This window comes from Callionymus lyra, chromosome 15, assembly GCF_982586985.1.
Source record: "Callionymus lyra chromosome 15, fCalLyr1.hap1.1, whole genome shotgun sequence".
Lineage (NCBI taxonomy): Eukaryota > Metazoa > Chordata > Actinopteri > Syngnathiformes > Callionymidae > Callionymus > Callionymus lyra.
Window position 1 is genome coordinate 24,943,448 of NC_141832.1, and position 25,248 is coordinate 24,968,695.

Consider the following 25,248-nt stretch of genomic DNA (forward strand, 5'->3'; position numbering starts at 1 on the left):
TCATTCATTTATTTTCTACCGGTAATTCCCTCATGCGGGTAGCGGGGTTGCTGGAGCCTACCCCGGCTACTCTTCGAGCGAGGGGTGGGAGACATCCTGAACCCCAGTCTGTCGCAGGGCAACATAATACAATACAACCATTCCACTCAAACTTAAACCCAAGGAGAATTTCCTCAATTTCACAATCAACATCTGTATGTTTTTGGACATTGTTTTGCTTGTAAACACACCTTTTATTTTTGTAGTTTAAACCGGAAGCCAAAACTTAATACTATTGCTTGGTTCCCTGTAAAGTGACACTTCCGAAAATGATATTCTAAAATGTTCCAAGAAAGGCTTTCTGACTAGAGATAGTCATTTAAACGATTAAACGATTTGAGAAAGGTACTCTGCACAAACATGCGAATCTTTGGTTTAGCTTGTAAAACAATGGAATTGGCCTAAGTCCAATCCTCCATTATTTAAATTAAAAATGGTAAAATTAAAAGGGCAAACGTAAAAGAGGAAATCCACTAAACATTTCTAAAAATAGTCAAAGACATGATTCATCTCGAACGAGGGAAATGGGTGGAAACATTGGAAGTAACACGTACATTATGAATCGAAGTACTATTCAACATACAGAAATCGAACACATCGAGAAAGTTATGCAGTTTAATAATATATAGAACAATTGTGAATCTGGTCTTTTTACCCCCAATTTATTTAAAAAAAAAAATTGACCAGTGAACTAGTAACATTTTGATATTGTAATAAGCATTTGCCCACCTTCTCATTCAGTAAATGTTGAACTGGTTCCACATTTGGTCATGATAACATTTAATATTTGACAGAGGTGTCTTTTATACTCACAGATGTTCAAGCATATTGCTATCCTGCTAGGGAAGCTTGGGTTATTGTTCTGTGAGAAGTCGGAAGACAATGAAAACAAACTGGTCAATGAAGCAGAATAACCACTTTTGCACCTACTTGTATGACAAACGCTTAATATTGCAGTTATATTTCCCATTATTGTTGGCACGTCTCGAAGTTTTGGGTGGTGTAAAAGATGTGTATTGCAACATAGTGCGAGTGAAGTATATCGTTGTGAACTTGACATTTTATATCTACTCACCTAATGGCTACAATTATAATCTGCAACACTTTTCAATTAATCAGCAATGAAACAAAACAGGAATTGTAAAAACTACAGAAATACAGTACTCCTCAAGCAAAACACAGCTGCTTTTTTTGTTGAGCATACATTTCCCAGCTCAAGAACTCAGGACACAAAAACCATTGTTAAGCATTCAACATTGTGACTGAAGTGTTGTAAGAGAACAAAATAAACACCGATTGAAAAACTTTTTTTTTTTTATTGCAATACACAGGATTGATTTCTTCTTAAAAAGGAACCGGCTGCAGTGGGGCACCATGATTGTGCGTCAGGAAGGGAAGGTGATTGTCAAGAAGGCCACCTCGACGCACGTAGGGTTGTATAGAGTTCACTTGTCCATTGCCGTTTTAATTTAAAACATAGAAGCCTACCCCAAGCAACAATAGAAAGAAACTTGTTTTTTTTTTTTAAAGGCAATTCAGGTCAAAGCAAGAAGAAAACATTACATTGGACTTTTGACAAGCCATTATTGTTTTGTTGGCTGACCAGAGCTGGTTGTCTGGCAGCAGATCATTAACTTGTCAACATCTAGTATTGTTAAGCTTTATGGACACATCTGTGAGTATTAAGGCTGTAAAATCAGAACATGTAACCGTATTTTAAGTTGAAAACCATTTTAATCTGATAGGATGTTTGGCATGATTGTGTTCTGGTCGATATGCAACAGATGTTGATTGCAATGATGCAGATTCTACAGTATCGAACACTGAACACAAGATTGGCTGAAAGTGCAACAAATGCAAACCACTAAGTCGAGAACTGTGCAGTGATCGATGAACGAATGAACGAGAAAGCAAAGAAAAGATGGAATGGCAAAAGCAGCGCAAAGAGAAGATTGTACGGAGCAAGGCACTCAGTGGATCAATAAAACACAACACTTGATTTTCCACCAGGAGGGTTCAGGACCCTGTTGTGGGAGCGAGGTTTGGGTCCCAGGTGAGGCTCATGCTTCTTCAGATTTTCATCAGGAGGGGCAGGGGAGGAGGTAGACCCAGGCTGAGGAGCTGCTGAAGCTGGAACAGGCTCTTTTTTAGCTTCTGCCACCACTACTGGAGGTGCAGATTCTGGTGGAAGCACAGGCTGAATCACCTTGACTTCAGGGGCTGCCAGAGACAAACATTTAATCAAAATAGGGCTTTTTAAGGTACATCACAAATCCATCCCTGTGCTGATGCAACACCATTTGTATACTTGTATGAGTGTGTGTGCATTAGCATATTAGGCAACAATACTGCCACCTGCCGTCCTATTAAGATAATTGCAAAAGGCATTTCAAATGCTAAAAGCGGTGTCAAATTATACAAGTAAAATGCATGTAGGTCAACAAACTGGGTAAAAGAAAATATTCACAAGATTGGTGAAGATTGCCAGCCTGGTGAAAGTCTTCTCTCTTAAGTGCCATTATAGTCCATTATAAATAAACTGTTGAATTGCATTATTTATGTTCCCATTTGACAAATATATTTTAGCCTTAATCTTAAACTCCGCTTTCAAAGATGGTCACAAAGTACACAATAATTTGAACTGCCTAACCAATATCTTAATATTTGAAAACAAAATGGCATTTAACAAATAAGGAACATTTGTTTTGAGAAGCTTACCTGGGGATTTAGGATCAGCAACAACTGTAAGATTATCCTGGAAAAAATTAACATGAAGGGTTAAATGATGCAGCAATCATGTTAAATTATATTAAAGTAAATGATGAATGTCTAGATTGAAGTCTCCAGGACTTGCATGGACAAAATCTTTTTTTTTTAAATACACCATGTTCTTTTGAACAGAGTAAGGCAGTTTGGGATGCACTGATCCGGCTTTTACGCTCCTGATACCTGGGATTAATGAGTTTGATACCCAACCGATCCCACTGTTAAAATATTTATATATACTTTCTTGCTCTACTGTGAGCAAACACTGGGAATACTTTGAATAAAAAGCAAAAATGACTACATACTGAAATACAAAGTTGGCATTCATTCAAATAAATAGTTTTATTTTCTAAAGGGTCGAATTAAATCTGCGACTAAATGTTTACCAGCATCTTGAGAACAAAGACCACGCAGTTAAATTGTAAATGATTGGCGGAAACATCCCTGAAAGTGAGAGGCTCTTTAGGTGAACACAGAAATACCAAAATGAAATAAACAAACACTTTGAGATGCTGGATGAGACAGATATCAGATACCAGGATCAGAGCGGTACATCCTTTAAAGGGATAAGAAAGACAAATGTGTACCTTTGGTTTATTAGGGTGGCTTCGGTTTGGGCTTTGGGCAGAAGTACCTTCTACAGGCCCAAATATATTGCTGGTTGGCCCACCAGGGGAAACAAGTCTTTGTGTTTGAGCTGGAATTTCAGGTTCCCCAAATATTCCACTTGTCTTTCCACCTATGGAACATAATCTAAATAATAATATCTGCAACAAGGGATTTAACATTCACTCGAGTAACTTTTTTCTCAAATAAATAATAATCATTTAATAAAAAAGTAAAATATTACAATAATTAAATTAAAATCAGACCATTTGAAAGTGTTTAGAGGCCAATATCAATACAATACTACAGCAATAATTAAAACTTAGTAAAACACTGATCGATTTAACTGAACGCATCTGATGTGCGGGTCTCACCTGGAGGATTGGAGCGTCTGGGCATGTTCTGAGGCTCCTCGGGTGAAGCAAAAACTTTAGAAGCCATTTTATTAGGCCTTCTTGCTGATGCAGAGTCATCTTCATAGCCACCGAAGACATGACTGGCTCCACCTCCAGGAGGCCGCAGCACCCTGCCAAAACATACGAAATTGTTTTGATGGTCACAATAACTATATAGTACATTATAATACCATTTACTTAATCAAATATTCGACTATAGTATGTGGGTACCAATTTAAACCTGTCTTGTACATAAAAAAAAGAAGAAAAAAAGCACAAAACATATTTATAACTAATTTAAAGAAAATGTGCACTACCACCGTAAGAATTGTCAAACACACAAGTGTCTTCATACGTGTTCATGTCTCATGATGCAAGGATCGGTGAATGAAAATAACCCGGAGGTTGAACACAAGATTCCAAAAGGGGTTGTTACAAATAACACACGCAGTGAAGGCGCCACGCGCACGACACAACTCGTGTGAAGTTTATGACCGGCAACAACAGACTCTGCCCAGACTTTGAACTTTAAACGAGGTCGGGTTCCGATCCACCGCAACAACGTGGCTCGGCGGATGTTGTTAACAGTGACACAGACACACTGTGGTGGATTCACGCTTCCGTCACAGACAACGCCTGACCGGTTAGCTTCCATGCTAACGGTGCGAGCTACAGTTGACAACCAGATCCTCCTCGAAGCACAATATGCGACTTTAAATGAATTAAAATCAGACAAATCACGTTAGTAAACGTGATATGGTGGTTACAGTGGCATTTAAATGACAGCTGTGTCACGGTGACTAAATTACACGCAACTGCGCACTTTTACGTTGCTACCAAACCTACACAAGCTATTACGAAGTCGTCACCTGGAGCTCGGTTTTGAGCCAGAATCCAATCCCTGAAACATGTTCGTCGAAGTCATCGCGGTTTTGTTTTGGAGCCCTTGCGTCGACGAACACGACTTTGCCAACTGGACGAGTGGCGAGTTCCGCCCAGTTCAACTCCGTAGTCAAGAATTCCGGTCCTCCCTTGTGACTGGAGGTGCGCTCGATTTCTACACTTCACATCCCGCTAGGAGAACCGGTGCGTTTTTAACATATAGCGTGTGTTTTTCAATGACGATCCGTTCACATAACATATTCTGAATTTCTCAGTTTTTAAAACATTTTTTAAAACCACAGCCATGCCTGTTTTAAGGTCAGTGAAGTGCATACGTTCACATAAGTGAATTAATAGAAAATATGGATAACTCGTTTTATAAGTTAGTCAAACTCAATAGTAAGTCATTAAATATGAAAATTAAATAAAAACATAATAACCTAACTGAATTGAACTATAGATGCTTTTCGATTGTTGATTAATGTCATCTTTTATCCCACATAGTCGCCCGATGATTGGTGTCATTTTACCGTCTTTGGGGCGTTTTACACAAATTAAAACGAAAACCAGGAAGAATGTCCCGATTGGTCGTTGGGTGTGTTTTGCTTGTAATTCATTGGAGGAGCAATCTGTCAGTTAATCGCTTGGTTCACGCCCCTCTATAGTTCTGACCACTCAGGCGCTTTGTTTTCGTGTCAAGGTGGGCGTGCCCTAACGCGTGCAAAACTCGAGCCATAGGAACTGTCATCGCAGAAAAGTTGGAAGGCGGCTGTATGCTAGCGATGCTAACTGGCGTTTGGACTGAAAATAACGACGGAAAACCTTCACTTAAGGTGAACATTTAGTATCGACATGGCAATGTAGACGCAAGTGAATATTGTGCTTTTTCTATGCGTTGCTTATTGGCAGTTTTATTCAACAACGACTCGTTCGATTTTCGTTAGCTGGAAAATAGCTACGCTAGCAAGCGCCAAATGAATGGACGTGGTTGTTTACATGTCGTTTATGATGGAACCCCTAAAATACGAAATAGTTAGTTCATTAAATGACATTGTAAGAAAGATCGTCCGTCCGCTGTTAAATTGACTTAACTTAAAATACATCTTGAGGACTGTTTTAAGAAAAAAAATTAACTAAACGTAGAAGAAGGTGATACAAACGTACCAATACTTTTTTCATTTGTAAATATTGTACAACATTTGTGGTTTTAAAAGGGAATTGTGTTTGTAGCTCACACATGCAGTGTCTGGCAATAAATACTAGTTTTATAACCGAATTCCCATTGACAATTCAAGAGTTGTGACATTGAGTAATTTCAATTTCACAGAAAGTGTACTTGAACGTGAATTGATATTGTGTTATAAAGTTTGTCGTTTTCCTCGAGATTCACTAGAGTTCACTTATAGTTCAACGTTTACATTTTAATACCAGTTATCAATATGTTTTTAACTTGAATGATGTTGTTTGGAGTTTGGGGATAACTTAATTATTTTACTGTTTAATCGGTCTTCTTTTGTCTTGTTGTCAAGACAAGAAAGCATGTGCAGCATAAACTGTGCAAATACATGGATGAAATATTTAAGGAAACTTTGTTGAAAAATCTGCAATGTGTTGTCTTTGTTTCATTAATGCGTTTGTTTACTAGTTTGCAACTCACACACTTAAAACACTGGTGTCTCCATTGAACATGGAACTGACATTAGTTTAAACGTTTTTCTGAATGTTAGGGGGGGTTATTGCAAACTAGTTTAAACGCTGATGTTTAGGGTAAACGTAAGGATTTATCTGTATGATTAATTGAGTTATTTATTTCTGTATGGCTCTGTGACGTCGAGTTCAGCAGTGAACACTTTAGTAAAACATGACATTTACAGGCAGAAATGCTGGCAAACCATCACAGTTCCTCGGCTGATCTTTCAAGAGTGTTTTCTTGAGTACATTTTCAAAGTTACATTAATTTTTATAAATTTTCACTGACTAATGTTACTGATAGTGAACAGTTGAGCTGCGCACAGTTGAGTTCAGTCGAGGCTGGAGCAAGAAGAGGGCAAGAGAGCCGGAGACTGTTGGAGCTTTTATTATGCCCAAATTGATCCTTTATTGCTTATTTAACCGGTCGGATCCATGGTGAAGAGAAAGAAGACGCTGTCGACAACCGAAGATCACGAAAATGGGTAAAATTTCGTTCGAATTTAACACTTTAATCAGAGGTCGAATGTGCCGAGGACTGTTGGTTGTCGTTTCTGCAGGGCGCTAAACGGAAAAGCGCTCGCATTTAAATTTAGTTGAAATTCAGCCTCGGACGTTTACTCACTGGAAAACGAACCACTCGTTTAGCATGTGGGTTAGTTTCTGCACAGTTTATGGTGTTTTGGGTGATTTATTTGGTGGTTTTAAATGGATATTTTTGCTGTTGTTTGTCGGGACTAGAGAGGGGATTTGAAACAAACAGCGGCGGCCATGTTGAGAGACAGTGAACGTCGTCTTTAGAAGTTATTTCTAATCAACGTTTCGCTCTCAGTCTTTCAATTTTCGCTGGATGTGTTTTGGCAGCATGACATCGGGATCCAAGGAGGGGATCGATGTCGATGGGGGAAGAAATCCGGCCAGGAAAGCCGAAGGTTGCGACGAAGAGGAGAGCGGAGATCCAGCGAGCGAGGAGCGCAGTACAAAGGGAGACGACGGAGTGGAAATTCTTAATCCATCAGTCTCGGGTCTAAGTCCCGGTTCAAATCCAGTCTCTCTGCTCGACCGAACCGAACCCGGTTCGAACCAACAGCCCCAGTCCTCTACGGAACCAACCCCTCCTTGTCACGACCAGCATCATTTTCTGCGATCAAGTGTTCGACCTCCAAGCAAGAGGATCCGGAAGGATTCCATAGGCTCCACCATCAATGGACACGGAGGGACAAAATCCAGAGGTACTGTGTGTGGGGTTAGCTGGGGTCACTTAGTTTAGACTATATTTAGTAATTATGACATTAAACACCGCAAAATGTCAGGAGAACTGGTTTCTTGTGTCCTATTTCAGTGAAATGTCTGAAACTCAAAGTGGGATAGAAAGTGAGGAAAATATCATCAGCAATAATGTATATCATGTGAAACCAAACCTGAATCATTCTAATAAGCTTTCTTGTTAAACCCTTTTAAATGCATTCATTATAAATACTATTCTCTCTTGTACATTCTCTATATTCTGTAAAAACACAAACAATGTCTGTCCTTATTATAACTTTCTTTATCAATTGAAGGTGTAGAGAGTGTTTAGTTCTGGTTCTTCTGGAAGATTGGGACAATATACATGTTTAATATATATGTGGCTCAATGTTGACATGCATGTGTTAAATAAGATGAACAATTTAAAGCCACATCTAATTTAAACTTTAGTGTACCGGTTCACTCTAGAATGTTCAGAATCTGAATCTGAAATATTTATTGCCACTGTTATGAATACTAAATACACTTTTTTTTTTGTGGAGGCAGTACAGAGTAAAATAATGTAACAAGATAACAGAAATAGGCAATAGAAAAAACAGAACCAAGCACCAAGGCAGTCATTCTGCACTGATAGTTTCAAAAATATTAAGAGATGCATCAATATATATGACAAGCTCAATTTAATCTAAGTTTTAATCTGATACTGTATGAGTGCTGCTGTCCTGCCTCCCACAGATTTTGCATTGGCAAATAAACATCTTTTTTTGGATTATGGTTATTTAGGGATGTCTAGTTACTAACTCAGGACTGGCTTGTGAAAGCGTCCATCTTAGATCAGTGTCTTTGTTTCCTTTTGGATTTGTGCACTTGGATCCATTTGGCTGACCAAACCAAACGCTAGGTAGGTTTGGACATGTTTTGACTCCAGCCATATGGACTACTATTTTTCTTTCTTGCTGCCAAATTGAGCCCAGTGAGGGAGGGTTGCCAGTTGAATTCTGGGGACTTTACATAAACGGTCCACCATAGAAAAACATGTTGTTCTTTCCTGCATTCATATTTTTGTTTCTCTTTGTTTTTGTTGCAGCATCAGAAAATGGGTCCTCCTCTCAGGGGTCAGTGGGTCAATCAGGGCCCTTGGCCAACACCTTGGGGGGAGTTTCTAAGGCCCCAAAAGGCCAGGGTCCTTCTGATAAGGAAGAGCAAGCTGGTAACCAGAAGAGGGCTCGTCGGCAGTGGGAGTCATGGAGCGCTGAAGACAAAAACAGTTTTTTTGAGGGGCTGTATGAGGTATGTTTTTGAGATCAGTTCAGATATAGGAACATGGACTGTAGTGGTATGTTACAATCAACCTCTAATAATAATCCCCCTAAATGTTTTAGTTGGTTTAAATCAGTCTCCTCAGGCCCCACATAGGACTTGAAATGGAAGGGCTAATATGGGCTTGTTTATTTAATATTTACTTAAAATGGTAAAGCGTGGTCTACCTTTTCAAGGAAGAAATGGTGTCGAAACTATCCTGATTTAATCGCAAGTCTTTTTCTCCAAAATGCAGTAAGTCCCTCATCTTGAGGATTTGAAGTTATTACTTTGTAAAGTTCTCCCCCATCTGAAATCTTGGCAAAGTGGAGCCCACTATGATTTAAAAAGGGGCTCAAATCAACATATTAGTTGCCCTTTAAGAATATGGACTTCTAATAAGCATTCTAACAGATGAAAGAAAACATGAAATTGTTTGAATGAACTGTGTTTGAATGCAAGGCTATTGTCCAACAATCGGATACATTTGCTATTTTTTCATCTCTAGCATGGGAAAGACTTTGAGGCCATCCATAATAACATCGCTATGAAGTACAAGAAGAGAGGGAAGCCAGCCAACATGGTGAAGAACAAGGAGCAGGTCCGCCACTTCTACTACCGCACCTGGCACAAGATCTCCAAGCACATTGACTTTGCCAATGGTATTTTTCACCATCAAATCACCACTTTATGAGAGTTGCTTATTTTTGAGTTTGCTGTTTCTTTAATTTAACTTTAAGTGTTTTCTATATTCATATGTCACATTTAGCTGCTGCTGCTGTGGGCTGTCTTATGATTTTCACCTTCAACACAACTTATGTTTGCTCTCCTTAGTTTACTCTAGAGTGCTAAAGAAGTCCTCTCAAGAACTCTATGGACTCATCTGCTATGCCGAACTACGCAAGAAAGTTGGAGGATGTGAGTAGAAGCGAAAGCCTTGTTTACGTGCATCACCTCCTGGAGGTATTTGTGTTTTGCTGCTGTCCCGCCCTGGTGATGTGGGATGTGATTAACGCTGCCAGATCGAGGTCAGGAGGGGACAGCAGCTCCTGGGGAAACTGCAGGACACATGTAAATTTATCAGCATGTGTTGTATCCTACAGTAATGGACGACAAGAATGTGGCAAAGCTGAATGAGCTGATCCAACAAGGGTAAGTCCATATTTGAGTCATGTGACTATGATGCACCTCAAGGTTAAATTTTAACAAAGATGACCCCTTGTACACACGGTTAATAGTGTTCTACGGCAAAACGTTGCATAATGTTGTTCTCCCTGCAGAGCCACCACTGTGCGCTCGAAAGGCAGAAACCTGCGGATCAAAGCACCAATGTGTCGAGCACTGAAGAAAATTTGTGATCCAGATGGTAAGACCCCAAACACAGAAACGTTCAAATGTTGGGGAACAGGTCTAAAAGAAATATGTGAGAGGGATGTCAGAGATATTGGGGGCGGTGTCTTGATTACAACAATAGCAACGTGTGGGCTAGTTGTGTTTCCGTGGTTACTCAGAATATGGATGGCTGAAATGTAGTGACCTAGTAATAAAATGATAGAATGCTGTCTGTTTTGTAAAAGTTCTGGGTTACAATTCACCCACTAAATTCTCAAGTTCCGAACCATCTCACTATTCAAATATAATAACCTTGTTGGTGAGTTAATTTAGCTGCATCTCTACAGGTGTAAGTGACGAAGAGGACCAGAAGCCGGTGCGTCTTCCTCTCAAGGTAGCTGTAGAGCTGCAGCCACGAAGCAACCAGTCGTGGACTCGAGTCCAGAGTCTTGCCCACAACCCTCGACTAAGGTGATACCAGTCGGGCACAAATGTTGCATTTAATGGATCATTTTTTTGTCTGAATTTCATTTAAATATGTACCGGTGTGGATCAGGAGGTGATTTACCTCAAAGTCTTATGATTGAGCCGTGAAGAATAATTCAGTTGTTATGTAAAAGAAAGATTATTAGTCCAGGAATAGCACTGTGTGAAGTAATTTTAGCACAACTGTGCAGTGGCCAAGATGTTGTTCTCACACATTTTTTAGTTAAGTCTGTGTAGGGAGGATCTTTTCCGTATGCTGCCGAAAAGTTCTTCTTCTGCAGTTCTTCTCCCATTTCAACATGTGTCATTGACATGTAATTCCAGGATGGTGGTGGAGCTCCACAGGAAAGTGTCCTGTCTCATCGAATACCTGAAGCAGAAGTGGACGTACCACGACCAGCGAATTGTATCCTTATACCCAGTTTTAGTCAGATTATGATGTAAAAGTGAGGCTCACCATCCTGATTGACCTTGACCCTGACCTTTGTAGCTGAAGAGTCTGATGGAGCGTAAGGTTCTGGAGGGGGCTTCTTCCAACTCTCCCACCAAATCCATACTGGAGGAACTCTTCCTCTTTCCAGCCGAGAGCTGTGCTTTAACCACTCTGCCCGGCGTGGCGCGGGTGGTCCACTCCAAGGCCTCCTGCACGGTCCATTGGCAGGAGAGCGGAAAGAACCGGCCAAACACCAAGGACCTGCCAAACGTCCAGATCCTGGGAATTCCAACGGCAGGTCGTGCTAAACCTGGAAAAGGAACTTCCACATTGTCAGTGAGCGTGTCTGAGCCCTCACCAGAACATTCAGCGAAGACAGAAGAGAAGACTCCACTCTCTGGTATCTCACATGCTTCATGTTTGCCAGTGGTGCACAGAGAGGACACTGTTGGTGAGGGAAACAAGACACCTGTAGGTGAAGACATTGCATGTGGATCATCCGTGACCAAAACAACAGATAATCAATGTATGAGCACAGAAAGCTTGTCAGAGTTCAGCAAAGAGGAGCAAAACCTTGGCACCTCCTCTCCCGAGGCCACGCCATCTCCTCCGGTCAAGCTTTCCATTGCCACTCCAGATGAGGGACTTGGGTCTGGTGCTAAAGAACGAACGATTGAGCAGATCCGAGAGGAAGGCTGGAGCGCTCGCGATGCTGAGAACGTCACGCTGGCTGAGCTCTACCTGATGTTTGGGAAGCCCGGAAAGTTGCAGCTGGAGTACGATTGGCAGACCCTGGCACATCCGGACCATGGCCAGGAACACACCACTGCCATTTTAAAACCGAACCCCAGCCAACGGGTTTTGCGTTGTCTGCTCAGGCTGGTCAATTCTGAAGTCAACCCGAAACCAGTGGTAGGAATACTCTGGTTATCTCAATGTTTTCCTGATGTACAGTCAGTTCATGCTTTTTGTCCTTTCACAGGCTCTTGAGTTGTGCTCAACTGCCGCAAATCCTCTCAAAAACCAGCACGACGAGCAGAACCAATCTCTCACTCCTCCAGGAAAAGCTTCTGTACCAGGAGTACGCAGCCCGGGCTACAGTCGACAGCAGCCGAGCACCAGAGGGGCGAGGGCGCACTTGTCGAATGTCGGGGGCGCAGGTATCGATCCACTCAACATGTTTATAAAAGAACAATACAATACAGAACTATTTTGTCAGAGAAAAGCTATGAGATCTAACTGATAAAATCTTTATTGGATGATTCCATCCACAAAGTTTGATATTGGACCAGCATTTAAACCGTCACAACTCCTCGTCTTCTCAGGCGGACGGAACCTCCCTCGGTCTTTAATGGGCTCCACGGTGGGCAGCGACCCGGAGAGTGGCGTGTTTGCTATACCCACAACACTCCCCCCCAACAGCTCACGACACAACCGAATGTTCTCCCCCAACAAGGAGGCGGAGCTTGCCTTGAGGCAGCAGCTGGACTCCATCAGCGTGAGTTCATCTTCCCCGTGATATGACGTGTCTCGTGTCTGAATTTTGTGCTGACTCGCTCCGTCTTCCTCAGATGCACTCTGACCTTTTCCTCTCAAGGCAGAGAAAACCTCGCAACAGACAACTGCGCAAGCCACTGGTGGTTCAGGTGAGTTTCTCCTAAATGAACCCGACAACAGTAGAGAAAATGTGGAGTCGTGAAAAATATTCTTTGGCCGACAGAGAACTTTGCTGCCGCGGACGACTGGTGACACGTCTCAGCACGTCTGCTCCTTCTCCATCCTGTCCAATTCTTCTGCCACAGGTACGACAAACGCTACAGGTACAAGATGAGAGAAGAAAAGTATATCACATGACTAATTTGGATGGCAGGATTGATTAATTATCCAGTTATTATTCATCTACAAGTCAACATTAGGGGTGTGTATTGGCGTAACTTATCAAGACACAAGTTATAACTTCTGTTATTATTTTCAAACCAAAATATTTCATCCTTAAAAGCTGCTGGAGTCGACTATCAGTCATCGACGGGATCTCGCAAGATTTCTGTGTTCCTTAAAGGGATATTTAAACCACATGTCAACTAAGTAGAGTAATCCGTGTTTAATCTGAGTCACAGGCATAAATGTATATCCAAAGACATCCACACTGCTCGTATATATTTGAAAATATTAAACAAAAAAGAGGGGCATTACAGAATCCATGTGCGACCATCGTAAAGACATACATTTTTACCTATAACTCTAAAATGGAATGGATTTTTATATTCTATATTTTATGTTTTTTAAAGCCAAAGAAAATAAGAATTAAAATTGTAAAAAAAAATAAAAATAAAGTGTTGATATTTTCTCACACCCCTAGTCAACATGAAACGTGTGTCCTAGTCTGTACATTTCTTTCAACAGGAACTGGATCTTTTCGACCAATCCAGACGCAACTGGCTCCTTCCACAAGACCCACTCAGGCCAAAAGTACTTCTGCTGCATTAACATCTGCAGTGAGCAGCCAGCTCTCCAGTACGTTACATTACTGTTAGTGGACATGATTCCACTTGACTTTTATCTTCTAGTATTCTATAGAAATGTACCTGTTGTTGCTATTGGTTTTAATCACAAACTTCTTCCTGCAGGTGCCATCGACCTGGCAGCAAAATCAGCAGGAATTATTCCCAAAAGTCCCTGTCGAGACACGGAGACGTCCTCTGGTGAAAACCCTTTAATCCCAAGTGAACCACCCGTTAAAGACGACTTGGATCCACAACTTCTAGAGCACACCGGCACAGAGGTGAGTTCACGCATATACATGTCACCAAACCATCAGTATCTCGACGTACTGAGGAAACAAAAACTCTGGTTATTCGACCTCAATTGTTTACATTTTAATGAAAATTGTTTTTATATGATTTAATGTCTGCTTTTGACTAATGTGTAGCTCGTTGAAGATGGGAAATGTTTTGCTAAATTTGTCTCATCGTGTCTCCTGTGCGTCTCCACAGAACGGCCTGTCTCACCCGGCCCTACCAGGGGCTTCTGGAGGAGCAGACTCCCTTCTGTCGCCCCCAAGTGTCGCGTCACTCTTGGACATCTCCCTGCCCGGCCCCCCCGAAGAAGCTCTGGTGCCTGGAGAGCCTCAAACACACATCAGCGACTCCATCATTGAGCTGGCAATAAACTCGGCCCACTATGGTGAGTCCACGTCTTTTCGGAAACTGATTCGTAGCAGATCAACTAAGTGTCCGATGTTCCACATACAGGCGAGGAGTCGGCGCTCTCTCCAGCAAAACTCAGCAATAGCACCGGAGATGCTAAACTGTTGACCTCGTCTCCTTCTGTGAGTCCATCCAGAGGTTGGATCCCCTCGCCCAGCCACGACCCCCAGTGGTACCCCAGTGACTCGTCGGACTCCACCCTAGGATGTCTCCTCTGTAAGAGTTTTAAATTCCAAATCAAACTCAATCAATGTGCAGGAAACGCATCATGGCTTCAAATCTTTATTAACATGTAAACATTTGTTTTGACACTTTGTTTTGATCATATGTTGGAGATAAAACTGTTCTTAAAAGAGTTTGAAATTTGGCTCCTCCACCCAACTGTCTCTTGTGCGTCTCCACAGCCAGTATGGTTACGCCTGATAAGAGCAGACGGACCCCCTTGACCCCCTCCGGTCCCTCCAGTGGCACTGCCTTGTTTGGTCCCAGCTTACTGGACTGCAACTCCCATGATTCCTTCCAGTCCCGTGGCCTTCCTGATGTGGCAGAAGTAAGACTTTTCCATTATTCTTAATAGACATGAGAAGGAGATTCTAATTCATCGTTCTGCTTGCTTTAGTCAGAAGAGGTTTACCATTACTAATAAAACCAATTTATTAGAAGTACCAACACTAGACAGTGAAGACTGAGCTGCAGTACTCACAAATAACTGTCTAATCATTTAAACTAAGTCATAAAAGTGATTGTATAGTGATATTTCAGTCACTCACCCCCTGATTTCTTTAAATTGTTTGTCAAGATAACCTGAGGTACCTTCAGACAGAGATATGGGATGTACACATTAAAGTTTCCAGTGTAACTCTTGGTATGCAATATATCAATATTAACGAGGCACTTTAGTTTGTTCTTTCTTTTTATATAAATGCATCCCTTTCTAGGGTTTGTGGTATTTTCTTTAGTTTTTTTATATTTTTTTTTAGAAAGGAGAAGACTATCTGTAATTGGATCCTAACAAGCCATTCATAGTTGTCAAACTGGTGAAAATGTTTGTTTTTTACAGAAAAAGATGGTCCCACTTTATTTTATTGGCTTATTATTTAAGATACATTTGTATTTAAATGTGCACCTTTTACAGAGCTTTAATTTTAAAATGTATCCTATTTTTATTAACCACTTGAGGAAAGTTTATTCATTTATTTAGCTTTTTTTGGTGAAAATGGAACTGTTCAATATGACTTCTGTCACATGCTATATTTGGCTTTGACTGAACATTTGCGATAAAATATTGAGATATCAATAGTATATCTAAGTTAAGACCAAATGTATCACGCCCCGTCCCTTCTTGGTACAGATCAAATCTAGCTTTGGCTTCAAGGAGTGGATTTTAAAGACCATATGGCTCTCATGTTGTACTCTGTGGTCTCGTCCTCCAGGTGGACTCTCAGCTGGCGTGCATGATGAGCGAGAGCAGCGTGGACTACATCGCTCGCTTCAACGACCTTGCTCAGCAGCTCGCCGTCACCGAGTCATCCGTCTCTCCTCCCTGAAGAAGCCAGACCTCCACACCAGCCTTGCCCCTGTGTGTCTAAGTGCAATAATGACTAGAATAATGACCCCACCGGTCTGGAGCTACAGTGTTCAGTTGAAACTAAAAACCCTTTAACAGCGACAACACAACCTCATGTACAGGACGCTTCTCTGCCATACACACCCGGTGTGTTCTACTCTGAATCTGCCAAACAATGCAGTCACAAGTCACAACTCTGCACAGGTTCACACTCGCTGCAGAAGTCGGTAAAGTCTTCGGCATTTGGCAGCTTTTTGTTTACCTCAACAAGATGTCAGAATGGTTTGAACTCTGATGCGGGACTTTATTGAAGTTTGGTCATTTTATAAGCAAAGTGAAACTGGCTTTCTCTTTTTGTTGCACTTTTTAAAAGAAAATATTGTCACTTTTCTCAGCAAGAACATGTCTCCCTTTAATTTATGGTCATTTGTTTTACCATGTTTTTAAAAAATCATTTTAAACCTAAAAAGATTCCACTGATATGTAAATCCCGTTACACTCCATCACATTTTTAAAATTTCACCTTTTTACTATTGTGAATTCTCCAAGTTGGCAACATACTTTTAAAAGTTATTTTAGAGTAATCAAAACTAATTCAAGCTACATGAGCGACTGATCTGTTATTCAATATTGAACTTCGTTAAGTCTGAACTTTTCACTCTGACGTTCCAGGAGGATGTTAGAAGGGACTTTAGAAAGATTCAACTTTGGTATAACAGAAGGTCAGCAACAGGTTCCAGACTCACTCAGTTGAATGCTGCATTTTTACTGCACAGACATGCTCATCAGTTTTCTTTCAGTTTTTTTGAAACAAACGTTATTGTTGTTATGATAGCCATGACTGCGGACATGTAATTACTTTAATTAAATAACAGTAGAATAAGGTGATCACAGATGTCTCCTGACTCAACACCGTCACATCTGTGAGAGACATTTCAAGAGATTCCGCCTGCGGGATTATATTTCTGCTGGGATCAATCGTTTTACTTTATTCCTGTTGAATTCTGTTTGTACAAATTCCAGTGTCAATGCTTGTTTTGTAACATAGTGTAAATAGTTGATGGGACTATTTATTGTTAAAAGTTTTAAGCCGAATGGAATTAACTTAAGATCTCCAAAAAATGAACTTTTTTTTACTGTGTGTATAAAGATCATTATTAGAAAATCAATATCTGTCCGTGTGGGTTTTTAATTGTCTGGAAGACATAGTATAACTAAAGAAATATCCTTATTATTGAAGGTCCCTCAATATGAAAGCAAAAATGAACGTGTCTTGAAAACATGAATGAATATCTTTACCAGTGCAAACCACAATCTTCCCAGATCATATCAAATATTGTGAAGCAACAAAAAGTCAGTTTCTCACCCGCAGATGTGGATCATTCAGTTTTGGGTTTCTGCTCTTTGCGAGCGCGTGACACCATCAGTCTGAAGAAGAGAGCCGGCCACAGTGTGCGGAGGTAGACGGCCAGAGCCACCAGTGGACCCGCCAGCACCACATCTTTGCTCCCTCGACCAACTGCCTGCAGGACGGCCTTCGCCACAGAGTTGGGATCTCGCCCTTTCGCTGTGGTCTCGTCCAGAACTGGCAGAAATACATTTTATAGAATTCATCCAAGACATAGAATTCCTTAATTTGTGGAATGACCGTCTTTTAATGAGCATGTTTCTCTTGTGAAACTGCCAAACTGTGAGATCTATTGTCTGAGTTTTCATAGAAACTTTTTTTTTTTTTTTTTTTACACACAGACTGTAAAATAATGTGCCAGACAAAGTATGTTTACCGTTACAATGGAAAATAACCTATTGAGGTGTCAGTTTAGAAAATTATTGCCGTTTATCTTGTTCTCACCTCCGTGCTTGGAGCCGTCTCCTGTGACTGCATTGATGGATAAATTAGTTCGAACATATCCCGGGCTTATCACAGTCACTGGAATCCCAAACTGCTCGACCTCTGCCCTCAAGCAGTCAAAGTACGCCTGGGTGGCGTGTTTGGATGCCGAGTCTGATGACGGAGTAAACGGATCAGAGTTTGCTCCAGTATGGCGCAGCACACTTTTACTCACATGCAGATCTGAAAGGAATGGATATCTTCCCCTGGACGCTGCTGATGACTACGATGTGACCACTGCGCCGTCGAACCATGGAGGGCAGGAGAGCTGGGAGGGTCGCATTTCAATTGAGCAACAATACTGGCAATCATTTATTGTGCATCATTAGAATAAACAGGAAGGGTCTTGAGGCAGTCCAGCATGAATTCCTGGCTCACCTTGAGTCAAAGCAACTGGCCCGAAATAATTTGTCTCCATCACCTCCCGCTGAACCGATAGGTGCGTCTCTAGTATGTTGCCACGGTAACTGATGCCAGCATTGTTGATGAGAATGTCAACGTGTCCATAACACTTGAGAATCTCCTCCGCAGCTTTATCCACCAGAGAAGTGTCCGTCAGGTCAAAGGTCACGATGCGAGGAGCGTAAGTCTGGAAGACATTAAGAACTACAGCACGTCCCGTTACCTCACAAATAAAAAGAACCGAGTCAGAAGGTCTACCTGCTGCTGGACGTCAGCACAAGGCAGATCTTGGACGACTTTCTGCAGACGACAGGAGTCTCTGCCACATAGTACGAGTCTGGCCCCTGCAGCGTGGAAGACTCGTGCGCACTCTGCAACATAAAAACTTACCATTAAAAAACCCCAGATCAACCTAGTAATGACATTAACAGGAAAACGGACCTTTACCCAGTCCAGAGCTGGCACCAGTGATGACCACCACAGATCCCTTCAGATCTTTTTTGTTTCTGTGCCTCACAAGCTTCCGGAACAATAAAAGTACAGCAACACTTGCTAAGATCAGTGGCAGCATTCCTCCTCCTGGAACACGCTCCATCAACAAACTGTGGAAACAGCATTGAAATACATAAAAAGACCAAATAAACCAAGTGTAAAAAATGTGCTTTCATTTTTGTTTTAGGCGTCTATATTCATTCAATCAACATAATATAAGGACAGATTATCATTCATAACGTAAAATATTTAAATATGCAAATCATTGTATTTCGTTAATAAACTTAGCTAATTTAAATAACACAAAGACTTTGAAAGCATTATATTTTATGACAATGAAGTAAATTAAATTACCATCTTTTTCAAATCAAGGATACTAGCAAGTACCCGTTGGAATATAACTTCAAATTAAATATTCCTTAAATGTTAAATATAAACGTCTGTGATTTAAAAAATAATAAACAGTTAAACGCTGATCAAAATAGCAACACCTGTCACAGGTTTAGGACAAAAACGTCCTCGTTCACTGCAGACAGCTAATGCTAACCGCTGCTGTCACTCACTCGACTCCGTCATGTTGTATAAACTAGTAACTTTGAGTCAGAGTTACTTACCTTAAGTGGTGAGTAAAGTTAAGTGGTGAGCACAGGATTCATTTTTCTTCGTTATACGCTTGGGTCCAGCTGGCCAGGGCAACGAACACGACTAGGATTAAAGCAGCAGCAGGTTTTGAGTGCGCGTTTACACTGGGCACGACGGTAAAACAAAATAAAACGACACTACCGGTTTCAAAATAAGAGAAAGAAAATTGTAACCGGACGTCATAGACATATATACATAGACACCGCATCGACTGCAGACGGATGTGTATAAAGCGCCGCCATCTTGGTACAGGGTCATCAGAGGCAGCGACGCATTCACAACTACAGGGAAAGAGGTACGTTTCGATCTTAAAATACAAATATTCGCCGAATTCTGGACATATTTTCAAACGGTTTGGTCCGTATCTATCGAATTCATCAAATTCAAAAAATAATATAAATATATATAATGTCTATCTACTTGGCCTGAGGTTCAAGAAACAAACGCTTGACCTACAATTCCTCTATAGACATAATGCACTGTAGGCGCGAGTGGCACTGTACCAAGATGGCCGCCTTGTATACACACCTCTCTAGTGGGCGGGAGCAGTGGATGACCGGACGTTATGTGTCGGGGGCGCCTAAAGTTTGTCCTACCAAATATGAATCAAACTGGAATCAATCATGTTGTTTAAAATACAAGATTTAAATTTATTCGGATTGTAAGAGAAAAAATAAAATAGATATCGTCCCCCGAATTCCGGTATTCGAAAATTTTAGTCAAGCATTATTTTTACTTGAGTTCCTTAGTTATTGATTTCTATTAATTAAACGAAAAGGCTTTAATATTATACTACTATAGAACACTTACATACACACATTATCAAGTGTTGTAGTTTTATGAATATATTTTTTTCTGGAGGTCTTTTTAGGTGCGTTCATCCTGGAGAGGAAGAGTCAACATGTAAGTCAGGAAAGTTGTGTTTTCACATTCGTTGCCCTTTGAGTTTCACTCAACGTTTACAGTGTTTATCTTTAATGGGATAATAATATACAAGGTAAGACACGTTTGTCATCACAAACATCATACCATTTTGATCCTTCAACACCACAATAGAGATTAGGTTGGATTGAAATTCAGTGCCAGAAATAAATTGGATGCGTAGTTCTACTGTGGCACCTTATCCGTTAGAGAGCAGAAAGATATCCACATATTCATGGAAAATAAAACATTTCACTTCTTGAAAAATGGGTGCTATGAGGAATTCAAAATAAAAACCAACAAAGTGGCGTCTTGGGAGACCAAACATATCAGCCATTTAATTACTGTTGTAGTAGTGCAATGTATTTAATAGATTGGGTGAAGTCGAAGAGCTCATGTGACGTGAGAAGATAAGTCATATCGTTGACACGTCCTTTTACATTTCAACAAAACTAAATCTCTGCACTTTTCCGAACATGGTGTCAATTCCAATCAAAGAAAAAGGTCAAATAAAATACAGAAAAATTAAGTTTCAAATATCCTAAAGTTTAATGAAAGGGTGTTGATACTGATCAGCAAGAATGGGGTACAGTTAAAGTACGAAGGAAAGAGCTGGTAGTCAAACATGTCCGTCGCTCACACCGCTTATGAACCTTTCAACATGAAAAGGAGGATGCAAGAGGAGTGCGCGACGGAGGATGCGCAGAGTTACTACAGAGACACGTGTGACATCATTGTCACATAGAAGTAAAGGAAACATGATGCAAAAAACAATTCCGTCTAGTTTTAACTATATCCCTCTGATCAAAGTTCAAAATAGAGGCAGGCGCCACATCAGCACAGCTGCACTGCTGGGCATGATGCCGTTTGTTTTTTCCTTTATTTTCTGTGGTTCTCACACCCTCTTCAGATTGCACTCATACGGCATAGAGTTCGTAGATCTTCTTGGCGCAGTAGGCCAGGGCAGCCAGTGCTATCGTATTATGGAGTCTCTTTCTGTGGATGTCATCCCTGCGCACCAGCACCACCGGTGTGGAAGAGGTGAGTGTATGCAGGGGCAGCCGTGAGAGTTTTTGGCTGTCATACTCCACCTGATACTTGCAGCAGGGGTCAAATTGCCATGAAATTCCATAGAGAGCAGCACAAGCCACGCTGAGGGCGCCAGCCGGCAACGCCACATAGCGCGAGTACTCTGGAGGCAGTGAAAGCGGCGTTAGGAGACAGGCTGTGCCCGACAATACAGCCGTCTTGTGCAGGCAGTTGCCGACAGCGATCCACCGGGCTGTCTCATCCCCGATGCGCGTCGGTTCGATGACGATGTATTTGTACTGTGCCTCTAGCGCCTGCTCCAGCTCATACTCAAACTGGTCCTGTGAATTCTCTCCATTGTAGATCTCATGGACGATGTAGCAGTCTGTCGCCGCCATCACACCTCTGACACAAAGGAGAAGACAAAACATACATGTCAGATCCTGTTCAAACAATTGACCATGGGAGTCAAATTTGCTTTAAAAGAGAGATAGTTATTAAGTCATTAATTATCACATGTCGGTTTGAGGCCACAACATGTTACTTATTTCTCATTTATATTATACAAACATTGAGGAAGGAGGAAACATTTAAAACAACAAACACCTGAAGGTCATCCTGACTTGTTTAAAGAGTTCAAGGTGAATGAATTTCAGTTCGCTATAACTTATGTCAGGTTTAACCTAAAATGAACAAACGTTCTATTATTTGACTAGAGAGCCACTTCACTACAGATAATGTTATCACAATGTGATCATACAGTTATGTGGTCATATTATTTGAATCAAATTTTATTTTTCCTTTACAGTAGGGCTCTCCAAACCGGTCCTCGAAGGACCGGGGCTGGTGCAGGTTTTTGTTCCAACCGATCAAGCATGTACAGTTTAACCAATGAGGTTTCAGCTTAAACAAGCAACACCAGACTGACAATCAACCGATTACACTCTGAAGATTCCTGGTTGGGTTAAAGGGGGTGATCTTGATTTGTTGGAACAAAAACTTGCACCACCCTGGCCCTTTTCTGGAGACCCCTGCTTTACAGTATTAGTTGGATGATACTGATCCAATATTTGAAAGGCAGAGAACTTTTTTTATACTTGAAGGCTGCTCATCAGCACTGCTTGAATTTATAAAAGTTAAATGCTTTCTTATTTAGTTACACATTTATAAGACAAATGTTTTCCGTTTGTTTTTATACTTGAAGGCTGCTCAGAATTTTTTACAGTTTTTTTAACCATGGTATCGAAATACTGTACTAGCATTCACCACATAAATTCTGGTATTGTGCCAACCCGAATGTTTACGTAATGTTAATATTTAAATACTTTTATTCTGGATAGTCAGCTTAAACTATAGAACAAAAGTTTGTCTCCAATCTAAAACTATTCTGGTGTTGTACTTGCTAGTTCACTGGCACAAAAAATTCAATGATACAGAAGTATACACCATGTATAACTGACGTTGCTAGACTGGCTAATTTAGATACAAATTGTCTGAAAATATATTTACTTTGTGAAAGAGAAAACCTAGGCTTACACCAGGAAACATTTTGGTCGGGAAGTAAACTCGAGGTTTTATTGTCCAGCCGTGCTGACTAAGAGAAAAAAAACAAAACAAAACAGCCTGACAACAACAGTGTGCTCTGTGAAAGCTTTAAAGTGGCTGTTACTGGGATGCATCATTCATATTCATTTTAGCTGCATATATTTGCAAGTAAAATGGTTTTAGCTTAAACAAGACCTGGCTTCATGATGCACTTAATTTAAACATATAACTTTCACTACCATTCGAGTTTTTGCTACATTGGTATGTTGCTCACAAGACACGCATATATATCCTTTAACAATTATATAATGTTCTAGTCACTGTATTGCGATTAGAAGATGTTGCTAGTTTTAACATTAACCTCATAAAGGTCCAACGTTTGGGGGAAATGTCATGAAAAATTGATTCTTAGACCATTTTAATATTAGAGGTCACAAAAACATACATTTCACCTCGTAATATTATCTAAAAGGGACATTTTTAATAATAAAAAACTAAGTTGCGATCTATTGTGGTAACGAATTTAAAATGTTGATCGGATTTGCAAGTAGCCTTAGTGGAGAGATGTCAACACAAGAGGCCTGGAGATGTTTCAAGATAACAGCAAGGCTTATCGTACTGACATAGACATAAAAGTAGTGACAGCTTCTAAGAGAAGATTCAAATTAACCTGAGAACAAAAAAAAGTGAATCGGTGAAGTATGTGTTTGACACGTTTCTGCAACACCACAGAAAGTTCAACGATTGGACAGTGAAGTTACAACTGACTTTTGGACTGCTACCGCGTAAACACGAAGCTACCAAGTTATGGAAACACGTTAAGGTCACGACACGTTAAACGCTGACCCATGTCCTAAAATACAAACGGCCTGTATAGTATCGAGAGGTGTAGGGTGCGAAATACAAAACATCACATTAAATGTTTCCTTGCTAACGCTAACTAGCATAGCAAGCTAATGTTAGCTAACGAGTCAGATCAAAACATCCCATTGTATTGTAAAACATTACGTTGGTCAAGTTTGAGTACGGCCAGAAACTGACACGGATGTTCAATACAATTTAACTTGTTGGTTTATTGGTCAATATTTGGTGCAACTGACCTCTCCCTGCTTACTGGGACACCGCGCCTCCTTCCCAGCGACGCCATGTTGGAGATGCAACCGTGATTGCAGCTGACGACAGCTGGCGCAACGCCTTGTGGGTACTGTAGTGTCGACAGGAAGCAAATTAGCAGACTACACGCAATATAAACGCCAACAACCACAATGCACCAATAAGAACGTACCTGCCGTTTTTTTAAATATCACATTGAAGTCAGAAAGGTCAGTGGAGGGTGTTAAATAAACTTTTTCTAATCCGAATTATTGTATTTCATGCTAGCACAAGAATGTATTGAATTACATAATAAGGGCATTTTATATGTTCATTAAATTGCTAACCCATTATTGGTGGGAAACATGCTCCCATATTTAGTTTTTGTATGCAGGCACCATGTCTGTGGTCTGTAACCCGAAGCTGCAAATGAAACAACCAAGGTCATAGGAAAACAAATTCCAACCCCCCACGATAACTCTGGAAATCGTCATGTTTCTAGTCAACATAAATGGGAGAGCCAACAACCATAATGCAAAACACGTTGTAGTATGTGAAAGCACCTGGGGGAAAGAAAAACAAAGATCTCAACTATATTTAATCATTTGCATTAAATCTTGTTCTTGTGGTGATTGACTTCAGGAAAAGTCCCCACCACATCAACCGGTGAGCATCCAGGGCTCGGACATTGAGCTGGTGGACAGCTTCAAATACCTGGGTGTTCACCTCAACAATAAACTGAACTGGTCCACACATATCAACGTGTATAAGAAGGGCCAAAGTCGCCTCCACCTCCTGGGGAGACTGAGGTCCTTCGGAGTGTGCAGACCACTTTTAAGGACCTTTTATGACTCCGTGGTAGCCTCTGCTATCCACTACGCTGTGGTCTGCTGGGGAGCAGGCAGCACGGACCGGGACAGGAAGAGACTGAACAGGCTGGTCACGAGGGCCGGCTCTGTCCTGGGCCGCTCGCTAGACTCGGTGGAGGAGGTGGGAGAGAGGAGGACACTTTCCAGACTTTCCTCCATCAGGGACAACACTCTTCACCCACTGCACCTGACCGTGGAGGAGCTGGCCAGCTCCTTCAGTGGCAGGCTCAGGCTCCCCAGTGTAGGACGGAGCGTTATAGAAGGTCCTTCATCCCAACTGGTGTCAGGATATTTAACTCTTTACTTTAAATATCCTGATGTTAATCCGTATTGTGTTTTTCTTCTTGTGTGTTTTTATTTTTTTATTCTATTTTATTTTATTCTGTTAATAGTGTTAATTTTTAAATATTGTAAATA

At 40.9% G+C, this 25,248-nt stretch overlaps 3 protein-coding genes across 6 annotated transcripts; 1 reads left to right on the forward strand and 2 right to left on the reverse strand.

Moving 5' to 3' along the window:
* Window positions 1-1,335: 1,335 nt before the first annotated feature.
* Window positions 1,336-4,842, reverse strand: jpt2 (Jupiter microtubule associated homolog 2). Its single transcript, XM_087809864.1, has 5 exons — window positions 4,676-4,842; window positions 3,786-3,937; window positions 3,393-3,544; window positions 2,758-2,794; window positions 1,336-2,259 (listed from the first exon to the last, which is right to left on the reverse strand). The coding sequence occupies exons 1-5, from the start codon at window positions 4,729-4,731 to the stop codon at window positions 2,018-2,020; spliced, it is 639 nt and encodes a 212-aa protein (XP_087665990.1). The 5' UTR covers window positions 4,732-4,842; the 3' UTR covers window positions 1,336-2,017.
* A 582-nt stretch (window positions 4,843-5,424) lies between these two features.
* cramp1 (cramped chromatin regulator 1) lies at window positions 5,425-17,117 on the forward strand. Of its 2 annotated transcripts, none has more exons than XM_087808344.1 (20): window positions 5,425-5,521; window positions 7,242-7,609; window positions 8,713-8,915; window positions 9,433-9,586; window positions 9,759-9,842; window positions 10,028-10,076; window positions 10,205-10,290; window positions 10,604-10,727; window positions 11,067-11,148; window positions 11,233-12,087; window positions 12,158-12,335; window positions 12,501-12,673; window positions 12,747-12,821; window positions 12,896-12,977; window positions 13,579-13,689; window positions 13,803-13,957; window positions 14,169-14,358; window positions 14,427-14,597; window positions 14,786-14,931; window positions 15,815-17,117. In XM_087808344.1, the coding sequence occupies exons 2-20, from the start codon at window positions 7,243-7,245 to the stop codon at window positions 15,926-15,928; spliced, it is 3,399 nt and encodes a 1,132-aa protein (XP_087664470.1). In that variant the 5' UTR covers window positions 5,425-5,521; window position 7,242; the 3' UTR covers window positions 15,929-17,117. The 2 variants fall into 2 exon arrangements, with proteins under 2 accessions (XP_087664470.1, XP_087664469.1); XM_087808343.1 differs by lacking the exon at window positions 5,425-5,521 and adding an exon at window positions 6,642-6,862.
* On the reverse strand, window positions 14,651-24,114 carry LOC148065535 (transmembrane protein 11, mitochondrial). Of its 3 annotated transcripts, XM_087808348.1 has the most exons (9): window positions 23,967-24,026; window positions 23,647-23,648; window positions 18,683-18,843; window positions 18,500-18,612; window positions 18,218-18,428; window positions 18,015-18,107; window positions 17,801-17,953; window positions 17,315-17,533; window positions 14,651-14,917 (listed from the first exon to the last, which is right to left on the reverse strand). In XM_087808348.1, exons 1-8 carry the CDS (start codon window positions 24,015-24,017, stop codon window positions 17,328-17,330), a joined length of 990 nt encoding a protein of 329 aa, XP_087664474.1. In that variant the 5' UTR covers window positions 24,018-24,026; the 3' UTR covers window positions 14,651-14,917; window positions 17,315-17,327. The 3 variants fall into 3 exon arrangements, with proteins under 3 accessions (XP_087664474.1, XP_087664472.1, XP_087664473.1); XM_087808346.1 differs by lacking the exons at window positions 23,647-23,648; window positions 23,967-24,026 and adding an exon at window positions 19,348-19,502; XM_087808347.1 differs by lacking the exons at window positions 14,651-14,917; window positions 17,315-17,533; window positions 17,801-17,953; ... (3 more) ...; window positions 18,683-18,843; window positions 23,647-23,648 and adding an exon at window positions 20,607-21,730 and having other exon boundaries at window positions 23,971-24,114.
* Between the last annotated feature and the right edge of the window lie 1,134 nt (window positions 24,115-25,248).

What these genes read in the sequence shown, in the direction of transcription:
- cramp1 (XM_087808343.1), top strand. Translation starts at nt 6,813, where the DNA reads ATGGTGAAGAGAAAGAAGACGCTGTCGACAACCGAAGATCACGAAAAT. An exon ending in TTTTTGAGGGGCTGTATGAG is followed by an intron (nt 8,916 to 9,432) that starts GTATGTTTTTGA and finishes TTTCATCTCTAG; the next exon opens with CATGGGAAAGACTTTGAGGC. An exon ending in CACCCTAGGATGTCTCCTCT is followed by an intron (nt 14,598 to 14,785) that starts GTAAGAGTTTTA and finishes GCGTCTCCACAG; the next exon opens with CCAGTATGGTTACGCCTGAT.
- jpt2 (XM_087809864.1), bottom strand. Translation starts at nt 4,731, where the DNA reads ATGACTTCGACGAACATGTTTCAGGGATTGGATTCTGGCTCAAAACCG. An exon ending in GGCTCAAAACCGAGCTCCAG is followed by an intron (nt 3,938 to 4,675) that starts GTGACGACTTCG and finishes ATGTTTTGGCAG; the next exon opens with GGTGCTGCGGCCTCCTGGAG. An exon ending in TGCTGATCCTAAATCCCCAG is followed by an intron (nt 2,260 to 2,757) that starts GTAAGCTTCTCA and finishes TGTCTCTGGCAG; the next exon opens with CCCCTGAAGTCAAGGTGATT.
- LOC148065535 (XM_087808348.1), bottom strand. Translation starts at nt 24,017, where the DNA reads ATGGCGTCGCTGGGAAGGAGGCGCGGTGTCCCAGTAAGCAGGGAGAGG. An exon ending in GCCAGTTGCTTTGACTCAAG is followed by an intron (nt 18,108 to 18,217) that starts GTGAGCCAGGAA and finishes CGACCCTCCCAG; the next exon opens with CTCTCCTGCCCTCCATGGTT. An exon ending in AGACGGCTCCAAGCACGGAG is followed by an intron (nt 17,534 to 17,800) that starts GTGAGAACAAGA and finishes TATTTCTGCCAG; the next exon opens with TTCTGGACGAGACCACAGCG.